This window comes from Psittacula echo (assembly GCF_963264785.1).
Source record: "Psittacula echo genome assembly, chromosome: 9".
Taxonomy (NCBI): Eukaryota; Metazoa; Chordata; class Aves; order Psittaciformes; family Psittacidae; genus Psittacula; species Psittacula echo.
Window position 1 is genome coordinate 11,694,750 of NC_137745.1, and position 20,681 is coordinate 11,715,430.

Here is a 20,681-nt window from a genome sequence, read left to right on the forward strand (position 1 = left end):
AAATCAGTCAAAATGATAAATATTTCTATAATATCCTGCCTGATTAATCTAATTTATATCAGTATCAGCCTTAGGTTTAAAATGTCATAAATACCTCTTGCATTCCTCTTCAATTATATGTAAGAAAATAAAGACCCTTTTAATCTTGTCTGGATCATTGCTTAAAATGATTTATTTCTCAAGGTTTTATTCCCAAGTTATCAATCATCTGAAAGTAAGAAGTAGGTGGCAGCCTGAAATTTCTGTATCAGAGCTTCTTGTGTCCTGAAGATTTTTGCCATGGTAGTAATTGGGACTCCAAAAATTCTCTTCACTTGCTGTTAAATGATTTTCATTATCTCTGTAACTTCTAAGCATTATTCCAGAATATAAACCTTCTTATCTACATGAAAACTCTTTTCTGATGTCAAGTTCTTGCAGCTAGTTGCTGACTAGCTTTATTCATGCCAGTTATTTAAGCCCTAGTGGGAAAAGCAAGCATCTCTGAATCAGCCATTTTGTTCCAGTTATTCAAAGTAAATAAGCAAAATGTAAATAACATGCACACAGGGTTTAAACATCCACCTGCAATTTAAGTCCCCTATAATGGTGATTGTATCTAGCTTTCTACAAGGTCTGGGACTCATAATACTGCAAAAACCAAAACACTAGTTCACATTACAACATGTTTTTTCTTATTTAACATAAATGGGAATTATGAAGCGTGCCCTCTGGAAAAAAAAGAGGAATTGTTGTTTGCTTTTCTATATTCAAACTATTTGCAAAGTAACCTTTTTCATTTCTTTTTCCTTCCATTGTGGCTGGATCTTTGCTGCTGAACATAACGCAGCTGCCATCAATATCCAGTAGCTATTGCATACCAAATTGGTACAGTTCTCAAACTCCATATTATTAGCACACCAATTATAAGTTATTAAATGGTTTGCAGCCAATATAAAGAGCAAAGAGACATTCTTAGCAGATCTCTTCCCTCTTTCCCTACAATGTGTGCGTGTATAATTGTTTGCAAGGATGTATATGTGCTATATAACTATATGCATGCATCAATATAGGATAAATATATGTTACATAGTAGTGTTTCACACACACAGAGAAGATTTTTAAGAAAAAATGGAGCATCAGTTCCTTATATTTTGTTCAGTAGGGGTTGATCCATTGCCCATTGAAGTTTATGAATGGCTTTCCTTGACTTCAAAACACTTTGTCTCGTAGTCTTTACATAGAAAAAAAATGGATGAAGCATGAAATTGTATCTACCGCCAGCTATAAGAATGCTAGCTAGACATAGCATTCATCAGGCTGCTGCACGTTTCTGTACTGAAATTACAGTCACACCAGGGGAAATTAAAAAAAAAAAAAAAAAAAAAAAAAAAGGTGTCCTCATACACTCAGTCATATTTGATCAGTATTTTTCCAGCAGATTCCCCAGGTCTTTTTGCCATAGGGTAGTAAGAAGGGTGCTATGAAAGATGGCAAAGATTTGCGTAAATGAGCTTGAAGATTAAACAGCTTGGTTGACCCACATACCTCAGGCTAGCCAAAACCAGGGAGGCAGAGGAATAATGCATTTTAGTCTACCTTCTTGGAACCACTCAGATGATTTGCCCTAACATAGGAAAAGAGGAAAAAAGAGAGACAGAGCTATTCCTGCCCCTAAGCTTCCTCAGGATCTGGAGGATGGAGGCGATGGAGCAATTGCCTTTGTCTCTCTGTGTCTCCAGAGTCACTGGATGGGAGCATAGGGCTGGCAAAGCAAGATGCTTAATGAAAAGACTGAATTGTGTCTGAAATGAAGCTTAAAGGCTGGAATAAAATGTTATCTTTCTTACTTCCCCTCCCTCTTTTGAGCATAAGCAGAACTGTAGCTTGCCATAGTGTTACATGCTTAGTCAACTTAGTAGCTCCTCTTTACAGAGCATTGATCAGTAGTTGCAATGGAGTTTTGGAGTCATTACACAAAACCCCAGAGCTGACCAACACTAGCAGTGACAAAAATTGTCTGAGCTTAATCACCATCCTTCTAAGACAGTAAAGCACAGTTCTATTATGCACAATAAAAAAGTTACAGAGAAACAAAGTTCTGGATTTATTTAACTGGCAGGATATTAAATGATATAGCTGTTACCTTTTCCTGTATTATAAATTATTGAATTAAGTCTTCAGTCAGTTTGGCAACAGTGCCAAATGAATATTAGAACAGTACAATGCAGCAAACAGTATCTGTCATTGAATCTAGGTCTCACTTATAACTGAAATTACAGTGAACAAAATGCTTGTGCAGTAGATTGGAAAAGGTTCGCTATTATTTATTCATCTTGCCTAGTAACACAAAAACTAATGAAATTTCATTGAGAAGAGTGCACATCAGGATTACTATACATCATAAAGACACATCCCTCTAACTTCATTGTGGATATTTGTCTCTGTAATTAGATGTTTGTTCCACAATAGTTCTGTACCTGAAGGACATGACCAAGTGCATGACACAAAGCAAATCATCTACACAGATGAAAAGGCTTCCTTCATCTTGCCTACATCTTGCATAACAGCACTAAAGTATTCATAAAATATTTCCATAAAGCCAATGAAGTCATGTGCAAGTAGTAATTCTAGCATTGTTACTCACACATTATTTATTTTTTAATAAAATACTACATTTTTAATACAGTTCCCAGACTAGTGTGTTCATAACCCCTATACCTATTCAGGCTATTGTACCTTTACACGTATCTCCACAAAGAATTGTTCATAAATCTGTGTTCATCTGTAGCCAAAGGCGTAAATTAGTGAAGCTCCATTGAATGCTATCCAGAATACATCCATTATCAGCAAGTCTCCTTACTGTAGCTTGAACTTGTGGTCTGAAATCTTTAGGGAACATTTTGTTTTTGTTTTGAATGCAGTCAGTATCATATAAATCAGAAGTAAGAGTTTGATTGTTATACTCAGTATGAAATGATGAAAAACATCACATTTTGGCATTTAGAGATCCATCCTTAATTATTTTGGAATTAGAACGTGTGTATATGTCAGCCCAGAATGCAGATGGGTAATAAATTCACTGATACCCAATTATAATTACAGAAAGTTATCTCAAAGTGTTGAGGCAATACTGGTTATCATAACAGAACTGTTAAAAATGTTTGAAGCATCAGATTTTGACAAATTTTTTTGTCAATATATATTTAATGGAACAAGACTTCTAATTCAATATGGTCAGTTTTGCATAATAATTATTACCTGTGATATATCACATATTTTTATATGCTAGATTTTGGCAGTCCTGACAGCTGGCAATATTAGCAATTAAAGTAATATTTTATACTTTCATTGTTCATTTTCACACCCAGGTACTTCAGGAAAATGTGCGGTTATTGTATAACCTGAGTGCATTGCTTGGCACATTAGTCTCAGATCACCCTACCTACACCACCATACAGGTTATGCTTCGATATTAGGAAAAATATTGGAATATTTGAATAATTTCTCAAGGAATAAATTTAGGGTCTACAGAATTGTTTTCAATGAAGACATTTAACACTTTTGTGCCATTTACTAGGGCTGGAGAAGCAGAAGCAGCACTATTTTGGTCTTGACAGTTACATCTCCAAACTCAAATCTAGACCGTGATTCTCTAGGTGAGCCAGAGACCACTACTCCCAATTCAATAGGAATTGAGACTTGAAAGGAGCCCTGTGTCTCTGGACCTCTGCACGTCAGTGTCTGAAGGGAGAAAACACACAAAAGTTGAAAGCCCTTTTGGGAAAATTCTCCAGATTTTAGATTGCTTCTGCCTGCTCAAACCTGTAACATCTAATTTCTCTTTGTGTATGTCTACTGCTTCATTCTCTGATTAAGAACTGAATGTCATTGAGAGAGAAAAAAGGGAAGCCTGCCTTCCATTTCCTGTAGTTCTGGCAAGTTGCTTTTCTTTTTACAGAATGCTTTCGTAGCCCTTTTCTTCTTTTCCCACCTTCTTTTCCAGTGTTAATATCTGATTTCTAGAACTGATGTGCATTACTTTACACTTTCCTGATAGCAAACAGCACCTCATCCATTACCTCTTCTTTTGCATCTGTTATGCTCCTTTTCAAGTCCTTGAGCTATCTGGTTCAGGCTTTTGATGGGGAAAATAATCATTCTGTTCTGCTTTTCACAAGTTAAATCAAAAACCCCAATGTTATCTGCAGGGAAAGACCCAACAACATTCATGGGCCCTATAAATTCCTCATTTTCCAATTAAAGCTTACCAATTCCTTCAGCTGTGAAGAAAATTAGACAGATTTTGAATTCATTTGGACTATTTTTTTTCTACCCATGCTGTCATTACAAGGAGGAAGTCCCTAACTCACCTGTCTCATCTTTTTAGCTAGAACTGACAGGTGTTTTATTATCAAGCTGATTTAAAAGAGGCCTCTTAATCAGGTGTCAGCTTTGGCCCATAAAGTCATATTAATGTTTTGGATCAGATATGAGGCTCTATCTAAGGCACATTAAGAAAGATTCATTAGAAAGTCACTACACCTGGAATTTACAGCCTTCCTTGGAGCTTAATAGCCTGGATAAATTCCTCCTTATCTGGTTTGCTTATGTGAATTATGGCAGTTTTGCATTTAGAAGCTTTTCAGAGTACAGATTTTGCCATTATTTTGGCCTCTTTATTCTCACTATCTTCAGTAAGGTTATCCTGATAGGCTACATATAAACCTGCCTGACCCCTCAGTGCCTGCTGCATGAGTCCAAGTGAAGAAAGAGCAGCCCTCGTCCATCACTTATTTGGGATTCTTCAACACACAGGACTCCTATAGTCTTTGAGCACCTCCACAAAACATGGTTGCAACAGAAATAATCACAGAAGTTGCAAATACTGCAGACTTTGGAGCTCTCAGAACAGAACTGTACGTTTCTGGCCCTTGAGCAATTAATACTCTTGAGTCTGTCTACTTGGAACTGATTCACACAGGCAAACTCAAAGCCTTATGTGGTCTTTCTCTGCCAGCAAAGCATAACATTTCTAGGACAGTTTCACCAAACAGAATTTATCTGGCATTACTGATCAGTTTTGAGTAATAATAATACAACTCCACTTTGCAAAAAAATCATAATAGAAAGGAAAAGCTGTGGTAGGAAAGTGATAAAAAGAAAATCAGCTTGTTTGCAAAATTGGTCTACTAAATTATCTATGCATAATAAGACTGGGTCTTGGACAGTCTAAATTGCTCTCAGGCTGTATTGCCTATCATTTCCAGTTGAGCAGACACCTGGTAAGGAGCTAAATATGAAGCCAGCCAGAGTCAGGCAACAGAAAAGAACAGGGAGCAGGATTTGGCTGGAAATTAAGTTGCTCAAGAGTGTGCTCCAGATTTGTGATTTATTCTCCTTGTCTGGATGAGACAGTGTGTAAGCATTAAAATATTTATTGTGACTAACCAAAACCTCTGACTATATTTGACACGAATATCATAGCCCAAAATAACTAACCGATGCTCACAAAGCACTGTGATATCCTCTGCTGATACATAATTACGTAAAAAAACAGGCTTCCTGCTCTTCCATTGGCACTGTGTTAATCTCTGTATTGGCTGAAGACAATATGAAATAACGATTAAATGAATGCTGATTCATTTTCATACTTTAGATCTGAATTCAGACAAGGATAATTATGGTCTTTATGGAGATCATTTAGTATCATAAAGAAATACTTGTTAACTTCTTACAAAACATTTCATAACAAGAGTTTATGCTTGCTTTCTAGCACCATGCTGAGGATTTGCACAGAAGTTTTATGCACAAAATGATAAATTTAATAAATATTCATATTCCAATAGATTTAAAAAAATTGACTTACTTGAATCTTAACAAAAGTAAACAGTCCTACAAAGATTCATTTGTCATATGTATCTCTGGAGTAATCATGGTGACTGGTATTGAATCTGGAGAATGGGGGAGAAATATATGGCCATTTGCTATACAAAACGTAAAAGGATGCACCAGGATATTAGAAATGACCAGTCTGACCTTCTCTATAAATAACAGATGGACTCAGTATACCGTTGGCTATGAAAGTGCACATCATTTCTCACAAGTTTCGTGTTATTCTCTGCTGCGGATCAGGCAGCAAGAAAAGGATATTAAAGAGAAAACCAAATAATTGCACAAAGCCACCTATACTAAAATTCATGGACAATATTTATGTGATAGGGACTTGATGTGTCTGCTGTTAAGGAGCTGTTAGGGTGCATGTAAACCATTGTGTCCTTGTTTGACACAATAAGGGTCTGCTGTATTAAGGACATTGAAAAGGGGTGCAAGAAGTAAGATGCTCAAAAGTCTGCAAATGACAAATGAGTCTAAATCCCATTTAGAACTCATTACGGGAATTTAATTCCAGATTTACCAAAATATTTGCATTTTTCTCAGCTAAAGCAGGGATTTTGTGTACATCAGGCAGCTTGCCATTGTTAATTTGAGGCCCACCCAGCTACACTGATTTGAAAAATGATCCCTAGGTCATTTGAGTGCTTTAGAAAAGCTTTTCACTGGTGGCTCTGGAAAGGTAGCAAGAATGACTAACAAGCTAAGTAAATAAACCCAGAAGGGAAAAAAATATCTACCAAAGAAAAGACAAGCCAAAGGATCAATTGTAGAAACAGCAAAATAAGAAGTCTTAAAAATTGTCAAGGGATTAAAAACAGAAGAGTAACAGGAAAAGGAATAAAGATTATTTAACTATAGCCAGCCACCCTCTCTGAGGGCCCCACATGGTTTGCTCAGCAAATTGTCTTCTTCCCTACCCTCCACAACAAGATAGACTACTGTGAGAAATAGTACTGGTTTACTTTACAGTCATTTGATTCTGAAAGCATGAAATAAAAGAAAAATAATCTGGGGTTTTAAGTCAGTTTCAGGAGAGGTGCAAATTTTCTGATAGAAAGAACTGCAAGATACGAGTTATTTTTATTAAAGCATCTTGCTCTATGACTAGAAACCCTTGGAAGAACCACAACACGAAGCCAAAAAAAATATGGATTTAAGGTCTAGACAAATGTAAGGACCAAAACACACACTTATCTTTAGATACTTGAGTAACCCCACCAAAATTAAACAGCAAGGCCATATCATGTTTTGAATGTAGCTGAGCAACACATACAGTCTGCAGAGTTTAACAGAATGAAAAAGTTGACAAAACTGATACTTTTTATGTGATTTACTGCATTTTATAGTCTGTTATGTCACTTATAACATCATATATAACATTCAGCCAAGTTTAATATTTTGTCTTCAGACCACTAGCTCATCTCAGCTGTTTTAGTGGCCTGACTTGATATTCTAAATTAAGAGGATGTATTTTTGCTTCCTAGTGTGCCCATGCTATCTTCTTTATAACACGAGATATTCTTAAAATGAGATGTGTCTACCTAAACAGCTATTGTGGCATAAAACAAATCAATCTTTTTTGAGTGCTACTTTGAATTTTATTCCAGTTCTCTTGAAGGCTATTTCTCACAGGTACTGCTCATGAAAACACACTCACAGCTGGGCTGACATTCTGAGTTTCCAAAGGATATACAGTGTAAATTGGGCTAACAAACACACAGGAATAGACATCTTGATTAAGATACGTGAAAAACATTGCAATTATCAGATGCCATCCTTAAAAAGACTTCTGGTCAAAAAGCTGAAATATAAAGTGTTTTCCTTTGTTCATTAATCTAGTTTTGCCAGATGTTCTTTGCTATAGCTCCACTGAAACAAGAAAGACTATATTCCCCAGTAAAAAGCAATTTTACTCCTAGAAAGATGGGGTTGTCAACTTTTCTGGTTTAGTGAAAAATATTTCAGATATGAAATAAAAAAAAAAGTAAACAAAATAAATAAATATATATAATTAAATATTTCATTCTCATTGCTTCAGAACAAAATTATTCATACAATTCCAGGATTAGGGCTCTTAGAATAACAGCAAGTGTCACAAAATGATGCAAGATGACAACAGCGCTGATCTGGCTTTCTTAAAATGTAGAGGACATCATAGACTAGAGTGGTGGAAAAGTACAAAGGGAGATGAATATGCATACAGCTGGTAGCAGATACAGATCTGATTTTTGACATGCACTCTGCAATTGCTTATAGCCCTGCAGAAGGCGTTTGGGTTGACAGGGTGCCAGTGGCTAGAGCTGACCTGACTGGGGTAAAGCTTGGGGAACTGCCTGGGGGTTCACACTGAGTTAATGCATAAGGACAGCTTATCATCTTTGGGGATGCAGGAGAATCTGCTGGTGTCAGTGGAGCAAGACCTATTTGCAGCAGCTGAGAAAATTTTCTAGAGTTACAGAGCTATAGAGCACTTGGAGAACTACACTTGGCAACCTGGGGACAGAAGTGATAACACAAAATGTGGTGAAGCAGTGGCCTTCAGGAATTAGATGGTACCTTCCCTCTCTCATTACCAACAAGCAGACAAAACAGGTGGATAAAATCACAGTCAACATTTATGTTGCCTCCAGAATACAACTGTAGAGCTATTAGTTTTTTGGGTTAATATTTCTTCTTCCCAGCTATGTAACTTTACTGCTAACTCTGCATTTCTTGGACTGATGTAAAATATCCAAGAAGTAGAGAAAAGGTTTATTCAAGGATTTGGGATCATTTATTTGTTCTGTCACTAGGATTCAGTTATAGCTGTGAAAAAAATCACTTAATCTCTATGAAAGTTTTCCTTGCAGGAACCTCTGAGATTTTGAGGAAGCAAATATGTATCACCCCAGTCCACATATCTCTTGTTCCCCTATATTTGCATACTACAATTAGACTCTGTGGGTCAATGGGGGGATACTCCTGAAAATTATAAATAATCAACCTTTACTTAATATTATTTTTTTTTTTAAAGTGCCCAAACAAGTGAAAACAAACAACCAAACAAGAAAACCCCCCAAACCCAAACCAAACCCTGAAACCATTACATACCTTGCAATCCAGAAGCCATTTGCTGGTCTGATGGGGTCCTCCTCTCACTCTGCCATGGTATGCAATGTAATGGACTGTCGCAAAAACTCTGTGTTGCTGGCGTTTGGCTGCAGTCAATGAGCTGCCTGTCTTTTGAAGGGTGACATGAGGCAGACACATCCACCAGGTGAGCAGGGAGGTAGGAGCGCCAAACACAGAAAGCCACAACTTTATCTTTTCCTGCTTCAAGTCATCATCTAGAGCACAGATATGAGGTAGATGGGGGAGATTTAATAGATTGTCTTATAGCTTCCATAGGGAATATGCAAAGAAGCTAGTCTTCACTGGCACATGCAAAATAAATCAACAACACCTGGAATATGCAATTTTATTATCAATCAGGCTTGAAATATTTCCTCCTTAATAGCCAAAAGTCTGGAGGTGCATTCTCTGCTGAATATAGCAACAAACCTTAACTTTTGACCAAAAACAAAGGACACCAAAGAACACTTTTATGTGTAAGGACATGCTAAAGTTGCCTAATCTTAAATTATTGTTTTTCTTTCACAGAGGAAGAAACCCTTCATGGTCCTATTTTTATCCAGGAGCCACATGATATCACTTACTCCATGGCCTCAGCAAATCCAGAAATCCTACTGAACTGTACAGCTAAAGGATACCCACTCCAATACTACAGGTGAAGTCAACTTTGGAAAAGAAGTGTCTCACTGTAAAGCTGTGTTTTAATCAGTAGAACACCATCACGCATACCTCAAAATTTGTTGAGCACTTACAGCTAGAGTACAAATAGGTACAGTAAATTTGAGGAGTGAAAGAAAAATATTTTTGCTAGTCTACTGTTAAGAGAGTTAACACAGGAGAAGAAAGTACATCATTGAAAATTGTCCTCAGATTATTTTAAAACATATAAAAGTACTTCTGATTCCACAAAACAGCTGTGAAAAAAATGTAAAAATGGAAATGCTGTGCATCTTGATAAAGCTTTGTATACATCAATAAATGCTTGGAAAGCAAAAGAAAGAGCAACATCTTTGCCCATTTCTATTTCTAACATTTCAGATATATATTTATAGTGTTTATTTAGAGAAACAGCAAGGCAAAATTCTGATATCTAGTTTAAAATACTCTTTGGATGCACTTGGAACCTTGGTACATAAGACCACGTGTTTATTCAATCACTATTGACTCATTTAAAACAGATTGCTGCATCAAGGATATGGAAACCTTTAATAAAAGGAAAAGCTGGAAATCTGGGAAAAAATGACAGTGTCCTTTCTTCAGAAAAGAATGGGGAAAATAATTGCCTAGGAAAATAATAATAATAATAATAATAATAATAATAATAGCAGCAACAACAATAATAGAATCATTCATGCAAGCCATGAAAATGGTCTTACAAAATACTTAGTACTTATTCAATAGCTTTTAACTGCTCACACAACAGTTTCCTCTGTAAAGTACCACTACAAGTTAGCAACTTGGCTTTTATACTTCATGTATTAAATTGTTTCCAAATATTGTGCTAGTAAAGTGATGCTTTATCTCCTTTTCACAGTGTAACTTTTCTTCCTATGAGTAGAAGTCTTCACCCATTTTTTATCTTATTTGTTCATCCTGTTTTCAACATGAACATCTACTGTTTCATGTCATGAATTTCAAGTCTTTTCCAGTTCACTTATCCACCTGCTCCATATGCACATATACAGGCAGCATCCTCAGAGATGTGCCAAAATTATTAGCTCTTGTATTGCACCCACGGACTCCTCACATGCACAGATAATAGAGACAACATTAGGCAGTAGACCTTTGAAGTCTCCTCCCATCATATAGCTGATATTCATACTTTCTCTTTCATTTTTTGCCTACCTATCCATTAATTAGATTCATTATTTTCTTTGCACTGTAAGGACATTTTGCAAAGCTTCAATTACTCTGGTAATTTGAGATCAACAGCTGGGGATAGATCCTGAACCATTTAGGTCAATTAGAAGTTGTCAGACTATCACTGCTATTACAACCTGGGAGCTTTTCACCATGACTTGAAAAGCATAAGGAGTCTTCAGGACTTTGATTTCACTAGAGCTAATGCCAGTTTTGTCAGATAAGGATTGCACCCATACATTTAAAGTTCCAACAATTTTATATAAACAAAGAACAATATGAAATATTAATCATGTGCTTTGTTGAATGATGGAGAAGAACAGCAAAGACTACTGCAAGGTTTCTCTTCCCTCCAGAAATATAGAACCACTACAACAGGAATAACATTATACACAAGCTAATATGTTATTCAGCATTTTTTACATAAATACGCTGATTAATACATTTCTTTAAAGAAAAAAATGCTTAGGATTTTTTAAAGTTTTATTCTGTACTGTGTTAGTCTTAGAGACTCAAATAATAGCAGCTTTTTGCAACTTCTATTCAAAATCCTGGGTGTTTAACAATCAAAATGCAAGATCTGTATAGAATTGAAGTAGACATAAGGGCTGAGTAATAAAAAACAAGGGACACAGATTTCCTGTTGGACACTGTTGGAAGTAGAAAACATAGATCAGGTAATAAAAGAAACAAAACTATGGATATGTATCTCTAAAATCAGCACACGTGTTGGTATCTAAATGTCTTGCTGAACACCATTTTATCTATGATGTCTTTTCCTACAAAGTAAAAACTGTTTATTGCATCAGGTGCATTATTTCAACTGTTTCTCTGTGTGGTGATAGTGGTAAATAAACATAATGTTTCAAAGTAGATTTGCAACTTTTTGTGCTTAAGCTTTTCTGTTATACTTGATTGAGGGATTACCATCAACTAACTAAAGTAATGAATTTTAGTTCTCTTTCTGCTTACAGCCTATCCATGAACATATAACAGTTCTATAGTTTTCTTTCATTAGGTCATTCAGTTCAGTACAGCTAACCTTCCATCACACTGGAAAACAAACAAAACAATTCACCTAGAGCCAAGCAAATCTTTTCTGCACTATTTTGACATTTCCTGTTTGATCTCAGGTGCTTAGTTCTAACTTTTCCTGAACTTACATTTAGTATCCAGAATAATCATACAACCTAGCATTTTCAAGCATGTTTGAAACTGAGGAGTTTTTTCCCCCTCAGTCTTCACAGAAGCAGTCAATTGAACAAACAAACAAGAAATCTGAGGACAGCATGAGCATTTTTCACTAGAACAGTATTTAAATATTTCAGCATAACTTAGAATTATGCAGTAAAATGAGATAAATAAATTCAAATTCATTCCACATCAAGCTACCTCAGAAAATAACTGCAGCAGACAAATAAAAGTGAGAGGTACAGGACCACAAAGTCTGAGATGATTGCAAATGACAAAATATGTTTATAATCATTGCATAAAATCATAGAATGATTCCCAGTAACTCCCAAAATATATTTATCTTGTTTACATCCTCTCCCTACCAAAATATCAAAGATCATTTGTGACCAAGCAGCAGTTTTATCTCCCTGAAACAAACTTGCTCTGAAGCTTGTTTTCAGCCTGCGTTAAGCGTTGGATTCCAAGCCAAATGCCTCATGCTTGTATTTTTACTTTAAAGAGGTGGCTCCAGGCTGAGGATTCTGCATTTGCAGCTCTGCTGGATTTACTTGAACATGGGGCAGGGTATAAGGAGAGACATCAAGATCATGTTGTCAGTACATACATTGCTCAGAAAAAGTTCTACTCAGAGAGGAAAAGGGAAGTCTGAACACCAGAGAAACCTGTGGGTTTGCATCTTAACTATCAACTTGTATATAATGAAACAGTGACATTTCTCAAACAAGTCCTAAGAATACCCTGTATTCTGCAAAAATCAATAATATTTCACTATTTTTATAAGTTTGATGTGCTTCTGTGTTCTAACATCTTTAGCTAAATATTTTTTCAGTGTGAAAATATGATAAAAATTCATTATATTATTTTTTTTTGACAATTCCCTATAGACAGATTGCACAATTTGCAGTTGCGCTGTAAATTCACATTGGTCACATATTCATGTCCATTAATAAATTCTACTTGTCCTTGTTTTTATTTGCTTGGAAGTGGAGACTATTTGAATAGCAAATCACAAGTATTGATTAAGTAGTATAAATAAAGGGAAATCAACATATATTACATGTTTATTTATGTCAGTGATATGACTGCAGTGTACTTTAGAAGGAAGCTGTCCGTAAGTTCAGCATAAAGGATTTAACATAACCAAATGGCTTGGAAAGATGCTGGTATTTTGGTATATTCCAATGTTAGCAGAAACTGGTAACAACTTAAGAAAAAAGAATAAGAGAGTGTAGGCGACCTCTTGCTTGAGAACTTCAAGTGATGGTGGGAAGCAGGGGAGGTCCCATATATGTATGTTCTGAAAGTCTTTAACTTAATGAAGAATTTACTGAGAATATCTTATAACTGGTGTTTTGCAAAATGTTAGATTTTGAAGATAATAGTATATGAAAACTTGGTTAATGAATTCATAAACCACAGCTTTCTTTTAAGTTTGGACATCTCTGTATTACATTCCTAAGGAACTAATGAATTCAGAATCAGAATATAGCATATTTTAAAAAGTTTGCTTTCTGAAACAATTAGTCCAGGAAGCATTTGCCAATCTCTGCATGAAGTTCACAAAAAAATGTAGGTGATCCCTGCCTTAACAGGTTTAAGTTAATTTTTTTGAACATAATTTTTCAAAGATTTCTGTGTATTAGGGTATTGCAGAACACAAAGTTGTTAAATCATTTTCTATCACATGAATTCATTAATTCGCTTCCTTCAGTGATGTAAACATATTAATTAGGAAAAAGCCCACACTAGGAGATAAACCTCTGATCTATATGCAAAGTTTAATAATCACTGTACCACAGTGATTAGAATGATTATGGGGATATGGTGAAGAATTCATTTGGAGCAACTAAGCCAATATCTTCGCATTTGTTTTGAAAAACAATTATAGACCTTAATTGGGAGGCATGTAATGATGACAGCAGTTATTTCAATGATTGATTCAGAAATTAAAGAGAACTGGCAAATTAAATACCAGAATATCCTATATTAGAAAACTGAAAGGTTTAGACAGCATGTACCATATGCAAATCACTAAATAAGGCAAAATCCTAACACTGATACAGATAACTGCTTCATAGAACAAGATCATGGATGGGCACCAGCTAAGATTTTGCTCATGTTTGAAAAAGAAGAAAGTCAAAAAACCCCTAGAACGGCAGCATAAACCTAGATCAACTAAAGCAAAAACAAAAAAAGGAAGAGAGCAGAGGTACATAAAGGTCAAAAATCAGCTGTGTTCCAGTGTTGCAACTAAATTTCTTAATGCATTAATAAAGAAGGCTGTGATAGGCAGATCCAGATAAATCATTTAACAGTGCCAGAATTTGTTCACAGGATTAATTTTATATTTTAATCAGTCATTACTTATCTTTAAAAGCAACAAATGTGCACTTGAAAAGTCAGTATCCTTGCTTCCTCTGTACATACTCGTCAAGATTTGCCTTGGAACACAAATGTATTTCACAGCACAGATTAAAAACCTTTCTCCAAAAGAACAACAGCCTGTGTAGTCTGATCTTGTAGAGAAAGGTCTGTGGGCAACTGAAGTAAAGAATTGTGCTGCTCATCCAGGTCAGATCTTCCAGGAATAAAATTATGAGGGAAGTTTGCTTCAATTTGTTATCTGCAGAATCTACCATCACTATCAGTAAGTTCATCTGTGCAAGTAACAAGAAATAGATTTTTTTTTTTTTTTTATGCTGTGATTTCAGGTAATTAAGAAGGAGACAATTGCCCTTGTTTCAAGGACTGCCATAAAGCATTCTGCAAACTCACAGTGAGCCATTAGTAGTTCCTGTGTGGTCTTTGCATTCTACAGAAGGGTAGACAACATACCTGCATAGGCCAACAGAAGTGATACAGGCAGAAGGGATGGTTGCGGTATAAAATTAGGAAAAGAAAATATGTGGTTATATAGTTTTAGGATGCTGGCAACCTTAAGTGTGGCATTAACAACAAAAAACTTGCAGACATCAGTGAGGTACTTTATTGTTCCATCAGACTTTCTGTGGAAAATGAAAATTTAGTGACTACCTGTAAAGCCACAAAATTTCCCTTCTTAAAGCATAATTATTTCTTTCTTTGAAATATAAGCTTTATTTTGACATTTGTAAATAGATTTGTAATGTTGCAGACAATCCATTTCCTACTCACTGTACTAACAGGGACAAATCATGTTTTAAACTAGTAGCACTCATTAAATTATCAGTTTCAAGCTTGCTGTATAAAAACTTCTCTCCTCTGTCCTCTGAAGTGTAATCCTTCATGATCTGTATCTCCAAATCATTTTTGTAACCAAATTTATAGCATCATTGCAAGGACTATAAAGTACATTCAGGTATCATTTATATTATAAAAAACAAGGTAGCTGTAGTTGAGTCTATACAACGCTTTCAAACAGATGGACAACTTAGTTTGTATGAATAAGTTATAATTACTTTTTCTAGACATTTGTATGAACACTGGTGACTAGCATAAAGGCAGTAAAGATTTTTCAAAGAACAGAACTATTGGTATTATTAAGATTGATATAAGAAGCAGTCTTGTGTGAAAAATGATGTAATTTTGTGATATTTAACTACATTTTTATCATTACAGTTATGCTACAGCACACTATATAAGATAAATATGAATAGGCTCTGTAAATTATAAGTGTAATTTGATTTTTTTCCTCTCAAAGGTGGAAGCAAAATGGCACAGATATTGATCTTACCATGAGTTATCACTACAGGTTGGTTGGAGGCAGCTTGGCAATCAATAACCCACATGAAAAACCAGGATATTGGAACATACCAGTGTTTGGCCACAAATTCATTTGGAACAATTCTGAGCAGGACAGCAAAGCTTCAATTTGCATGTAAGTTGGGAAGATCATATTTATTAGAACATTATTTTCTGATTAATTCTGCACATGAAGTGTAATTTATTGGGTAATTAAAGTATCATCGGTGATTCTTTTCAAAAGGTTTGGCTTGCTTCAGCAGTGTTTATTCTTAAAAAGCCTTTCCTGGTAAATATTAATAACAAAACCAGACATATGATGGCTGCTAGCTCTCAGGAACAAGAATAACTTCCAGAAAATTAAAGGTCAAGGAAGATAAGTACAATTTTAACTTAATAAAAGTGTTTCCACTTTTTAAGACAGTGCTTTCTTTGCTGCATGGCACATAGTTACAATTGGAGTAGAAGAAATGTTGCAAAAAGTTAGGCTTTCTATTGTTTATAGCATCAGAGTCCTACAAACATTGTAGCCCTAATTGCCACCCTGATATTTTGTTATATTAACAGGGTAACAACACTTTTTCCCTTATACAGTGTGCAAAATGTTGAGCTGTACTTCAAATGTTTCATATTTCAGCTCAATGTGGTATAGTATGCATGCTGTCTTAAGACTACTTGAAATTTAGAATCATAGAATAGTCAGGGTTGGAAAGGATCTTAAGATCATCCAGTTCCAACCCCCCTGCCATGGGCAGGGACATCTCACACTAAACTATGCCACTCAAGACTTTGTCTAACCTGGCCTTGAACACTGCCAGGGATGGAGCATTCACAACTTCTCTGAGCAACCCATTCCAGTGCCTCACCATCCTCTCAGTAAAGAATTTCTTCCTTATATCCAATCTAAACTTCCCCTGTTTAAGTTTGAACCCATTACCCCTTGTTCTGTCACTACAGTCCCTGATGAATAGTCACTCCCCAGCATCCTTATAGATCTCCTTCAGATATTGGAAGGCTGCTATGAGGTCTCCATGCAGCCTTCTCTTCTCCAGGCTAAACAGCCCCAACTGTCTCAGCCTGTCTTCATACGGGAGGTGCTCCAGTCCCCTGATCATCCTCGTGGCCCTCCTCTGGACTTGTTCCAACAGTTCCATGTCCTTTTTATGTTGAGGACACCAGAACTGCACACAATACTCCAAGTGAGGTCTCACGAGAGCAGAGTAGAGGAGCAGGATCACCTCCTTCGACCTGCTGGTCACACTCCTCTTGATGCAGCCCAGGATACAGTTGGCTTTCTGGGCCGTCAGCGCACACTGAAGCCGGCTCATGTTCATTTTCTCATCGACCAACACCCCCAAGTCCTTCTCCACAGGGCTGCTCTGAATCTCTTCTCTGCCCAACCTGTAGCTGTGCCTGGGATTGCTCTGACCCAGGTGCAGGACCTTGCACTTGGCATGGTTAAACTTCATCAGGTTGGCATCAGCCCACCTCACAAGCGTGTCGAGGTCCCTCTGGATGGCATTCCTTCCCTCTGGTGTATCAACCAAACAACACAGCTTGGTGTCATTGGCAAACTTCCTGAGGGCCCACTCCATCCCACTGTCCATGTCTCTGACAAAGATGTTGAACAAGACCGATCCCAACACCGATCCCTGAGGGTCATTACTGGTCTCCAGCTGGACATTGAGCCATTGATCACAACTCTTTGCATGCGGCCATGCAGCCATTGCTTTCTTTAGCGAGTGGTCCATTTATCAAATTGATGTCTCTCCTATTTAGAGACAAGGATGTTGTGTGGGAAAATTTATTTTAGGCTTGCTCCCCATTTAATTTCACAATCTTTTTCAGTGTTACATGTGGCAACTGCATTCTGCTAATGCCCCAGGTTAGGGGAACAGCAGCAACAGCCAAAAAACCCTAAATATTGCCTCCAATCCTTTCCTTTCAGTGGAAAGGTCTGAGCTGTCTGCTGCTGGGAGAAAGCAATTGTTTTCAAACCTCATTAATAAAACATGTGTCTAAAGCCAGCCTTGTGTCGCTATTTCAGACACCAGCAAATGTATTACTTATTAATCTTGTTCCATTTTTCATAGCAAATCTCATGTCACAGGGGTTATACAAAGGAGATATTAGAGGTCAGAGCAGTTCACAGACTCTTTTTTAGTACAGCTGATCAAATGGTATATCACTAGTATCTCATTTAATAATGTTTTACCTTAAATGTCTCTAAAAGCTTGCTTCCCAAGAGGTGATCAAATGGAAGGAAAAGTTTTGATTCATTATTTTCCACCTTTTTCTGAAACATCTTTGCAAGCCAATCTTCCTGCATAGAAAATTATTTCAAGATCTGGAGATTAAATTGCTTAGTTTTTAGAAACTAGAAACTTTAGAAAGAAGAAAGAATAGATGGCCACAAGAAAAGGTCTACAGAATCTACAGTCCCCAAGGTACCAGGGTAGACCAGAAATGGAGCTGGAAAAAGACCCAAAGAAAGGTAATATCCTCAAAGGCACAAAAGAGATATTAAAAATTAAAAGAGGGAGGAGAGAGAAGGGGTGAGGAAAACCAGAAATATCTTTGGAAGAAGGAAGGCTCTGGTTATTGTTCAGCATATCATATTACTCAGTGATTTTATTTTTTTCTGAAAAATTTTATTCCCAATTCAAATTCCTGGAAGGACTTCAGTTTTCCGTCATTGCTCTCTCCCAGCCCATAGGGAATCACACTGGCTTGGTGCACCATCTCTTGGGGTATATAAACAGCTCTTCTGGACAGTGCTTCTTTACACAATGATTAATGTCACTTCCTTCCCATTGCTTTCTATGTTTGCTTTTACCTATAATCATTTCATAACCATGTGTAGGACCAAAGCTAGCTCCTGAAAACTAGTTTTAAGTCTTTGCAAGGCAAAGGGTTTGGAGAAAGCTGAAATTGAAAGAAGGGAAAGAAAGCAAAAGCCTTACTAATAAGGAAGACAGAGGAGAAGAGTCCTTTCTCAATGGATAGTTTTCCTTATGAGGTTGAATTTACTAAGAACCTCAACATGGGTTTGCACCTTCCTGCAGAGAGCAAGGTGGCTCTGCAGAGACCTCTTGCAACTCCCCCTTTTCTGGTGCAGCACAGCTGTCAGACATGCAAACCTGAAATAAATCACATGTGATTTCTGGCCTGTCTCAGGCAATGCACATCTCAATACAATGCAGTTGATGTCACTTAGCACCTAGAGGACCTGTTTGCCAGAAAATAGACTTTGTCAATGGCATTAAGTATTCTCAGTTAACACCCTGTGCTGGTGAAGCATTCCCTCTGAAGAGCACTTAGTGCACTAATAGCTTGAAGTCTAATGCCAATATACAACAGGCTAAGTATCAAACAGTTTCTTTACTTAGGTTTCATACCACCACCAAGACATATCCTAGAGTTACTATGGGGAACTGGTCACAACGAAGTTGGGTGCTGTTTGTCCACAGCAGCAGTCAAACCCACAGCTCCCATCCTGTCTTAATCCTTCAGTTCTTAAGAGCAACCATGTAAATACATCCCATATTCAAGAAGCAGACTACTTTTTCTTTAGCAGTGACAGACATTTGCATCCTTTCCCATATAAAAAAGAAGACAGACAAATTGAAGGCTGTCATTTGCATTGGCAAACACAAGCATACAGGAAAATGCTTCAATTTAGCAGCATCACTGTGAAACTGAGTTTTATCTTGTCTTACAATAGGAAAAAAAACCCCACACTACATGAAAAATGTTGTAATGACCTAATGAGAATACTGGAACAAATTACCTTGAAACAATTATTTCACAGTTAGCATTTTCTTTCTTATTCTCATGTACAACTTCTTTGTTTCAACCAATGCTTCAGGCTGTATCTTAAAATCCAGGCAGGCATGTTGATATTATGGCACTTTCATTCAATGCCTAATAAAAATGGGACTCTTCTCTGAACTGGGCTGCCTTGCATATTATTGCAATCATCATGATAAATAATTGAACCAAGACTATTATCCAAGTAATGGGGTTTATGTGTTTTTGTCTTTTACTACAAAGTAACTAACAGAGTATGAGTTTGAATTAATGACAACTCTGGAAACCTACTGTACATGTCAACTGAATACGTGAAAAATACCTTTTCCTCTGTTAAAGATAGTGAGCTCTCTAAGTAGCAAAATAAACGTGGTATAAGATTAGAAATATGTCTTCAGGTTCAGGTGGAGTTTCATGTTTATCCTCTATTAAAAACAGAGCTGTCAAATGAAAGCTGCAGGAGGAACATTGCACAGAAGGAAGTGGCATAGATTATTAAAGCTACAAGCTGAAAATGAGAGACAGCATCAGTGAGAGAGCAGAGCAAGAGCACATTAAATGCATTAGCAGCCTACATAGGATGGCAGTCCTGTATTACTTGTACTTCTTGTCAAAGGTTTGCTTTGTCATAAATAAAGTTGAAAGCTCCTTATAAATCCTGTATGTCTGTTGCTGCCCAGCAAGCAGTACATGTTGAAAAGCTAACATGTTTTCCAAGAGCTGGAGCTGTTGATCTGGATCTTCAGTCTGCTTAAAAAAGCATTGCTGTCAGATCCCAGCTTGGGTAGCCAAAGCCCATCACAGGCACAAGGGTCCTTACACAGATCTGAGCTTTGCTCCCAAGACACAACCTGTCATCCACATGATGCTTCCCCCTCAAGTTCAGTATTAACATCCAGCAGAAAGTCACCTGTGATGCTTCAGCTGTACATAAAGGGAAGGTCAAAGACAACTGCATGGGGAGTTCATCTTTGTGAGGTATGCAAGAGTCAGCTTGAAGAGTTGGGGACATGGAAGGTTTTCCTTCAGGTTTTACAGTTTTCAAACCAAAATGAAGATGCTCATGCACAAGCTTCCCAGATGTCATAGGTTTTGCTCCTCCTGCATGT

At 36.8% G+C, this 20,681-nt stretch overlaps 1 protein-coding gene across 1 annotated transcript in view; it reads left to right on the forward strand.

Annotated features, from left to right (window-relative positions):
- Nucleotides 1–20,681, forward strand: part of LOC308224888 (contactin-6-like) — a gene marked incomplete at both ends in the record, with an annotated part of 114,064 nt that overhangs the window by 15,618 nt on the left and 77,765 nt on the right. Inside the window, 3 exon segments of the mRNA XM_080625210.1 lie at nt 9,517–9,643; nt 15,722–15,809; nt 15,811–15,898. Coding sequence (XP_080481336.1) covers nt 9,517–9,643; nt 15,722–15,809; nt 15,811–15,898 — 303 coding nt within the window.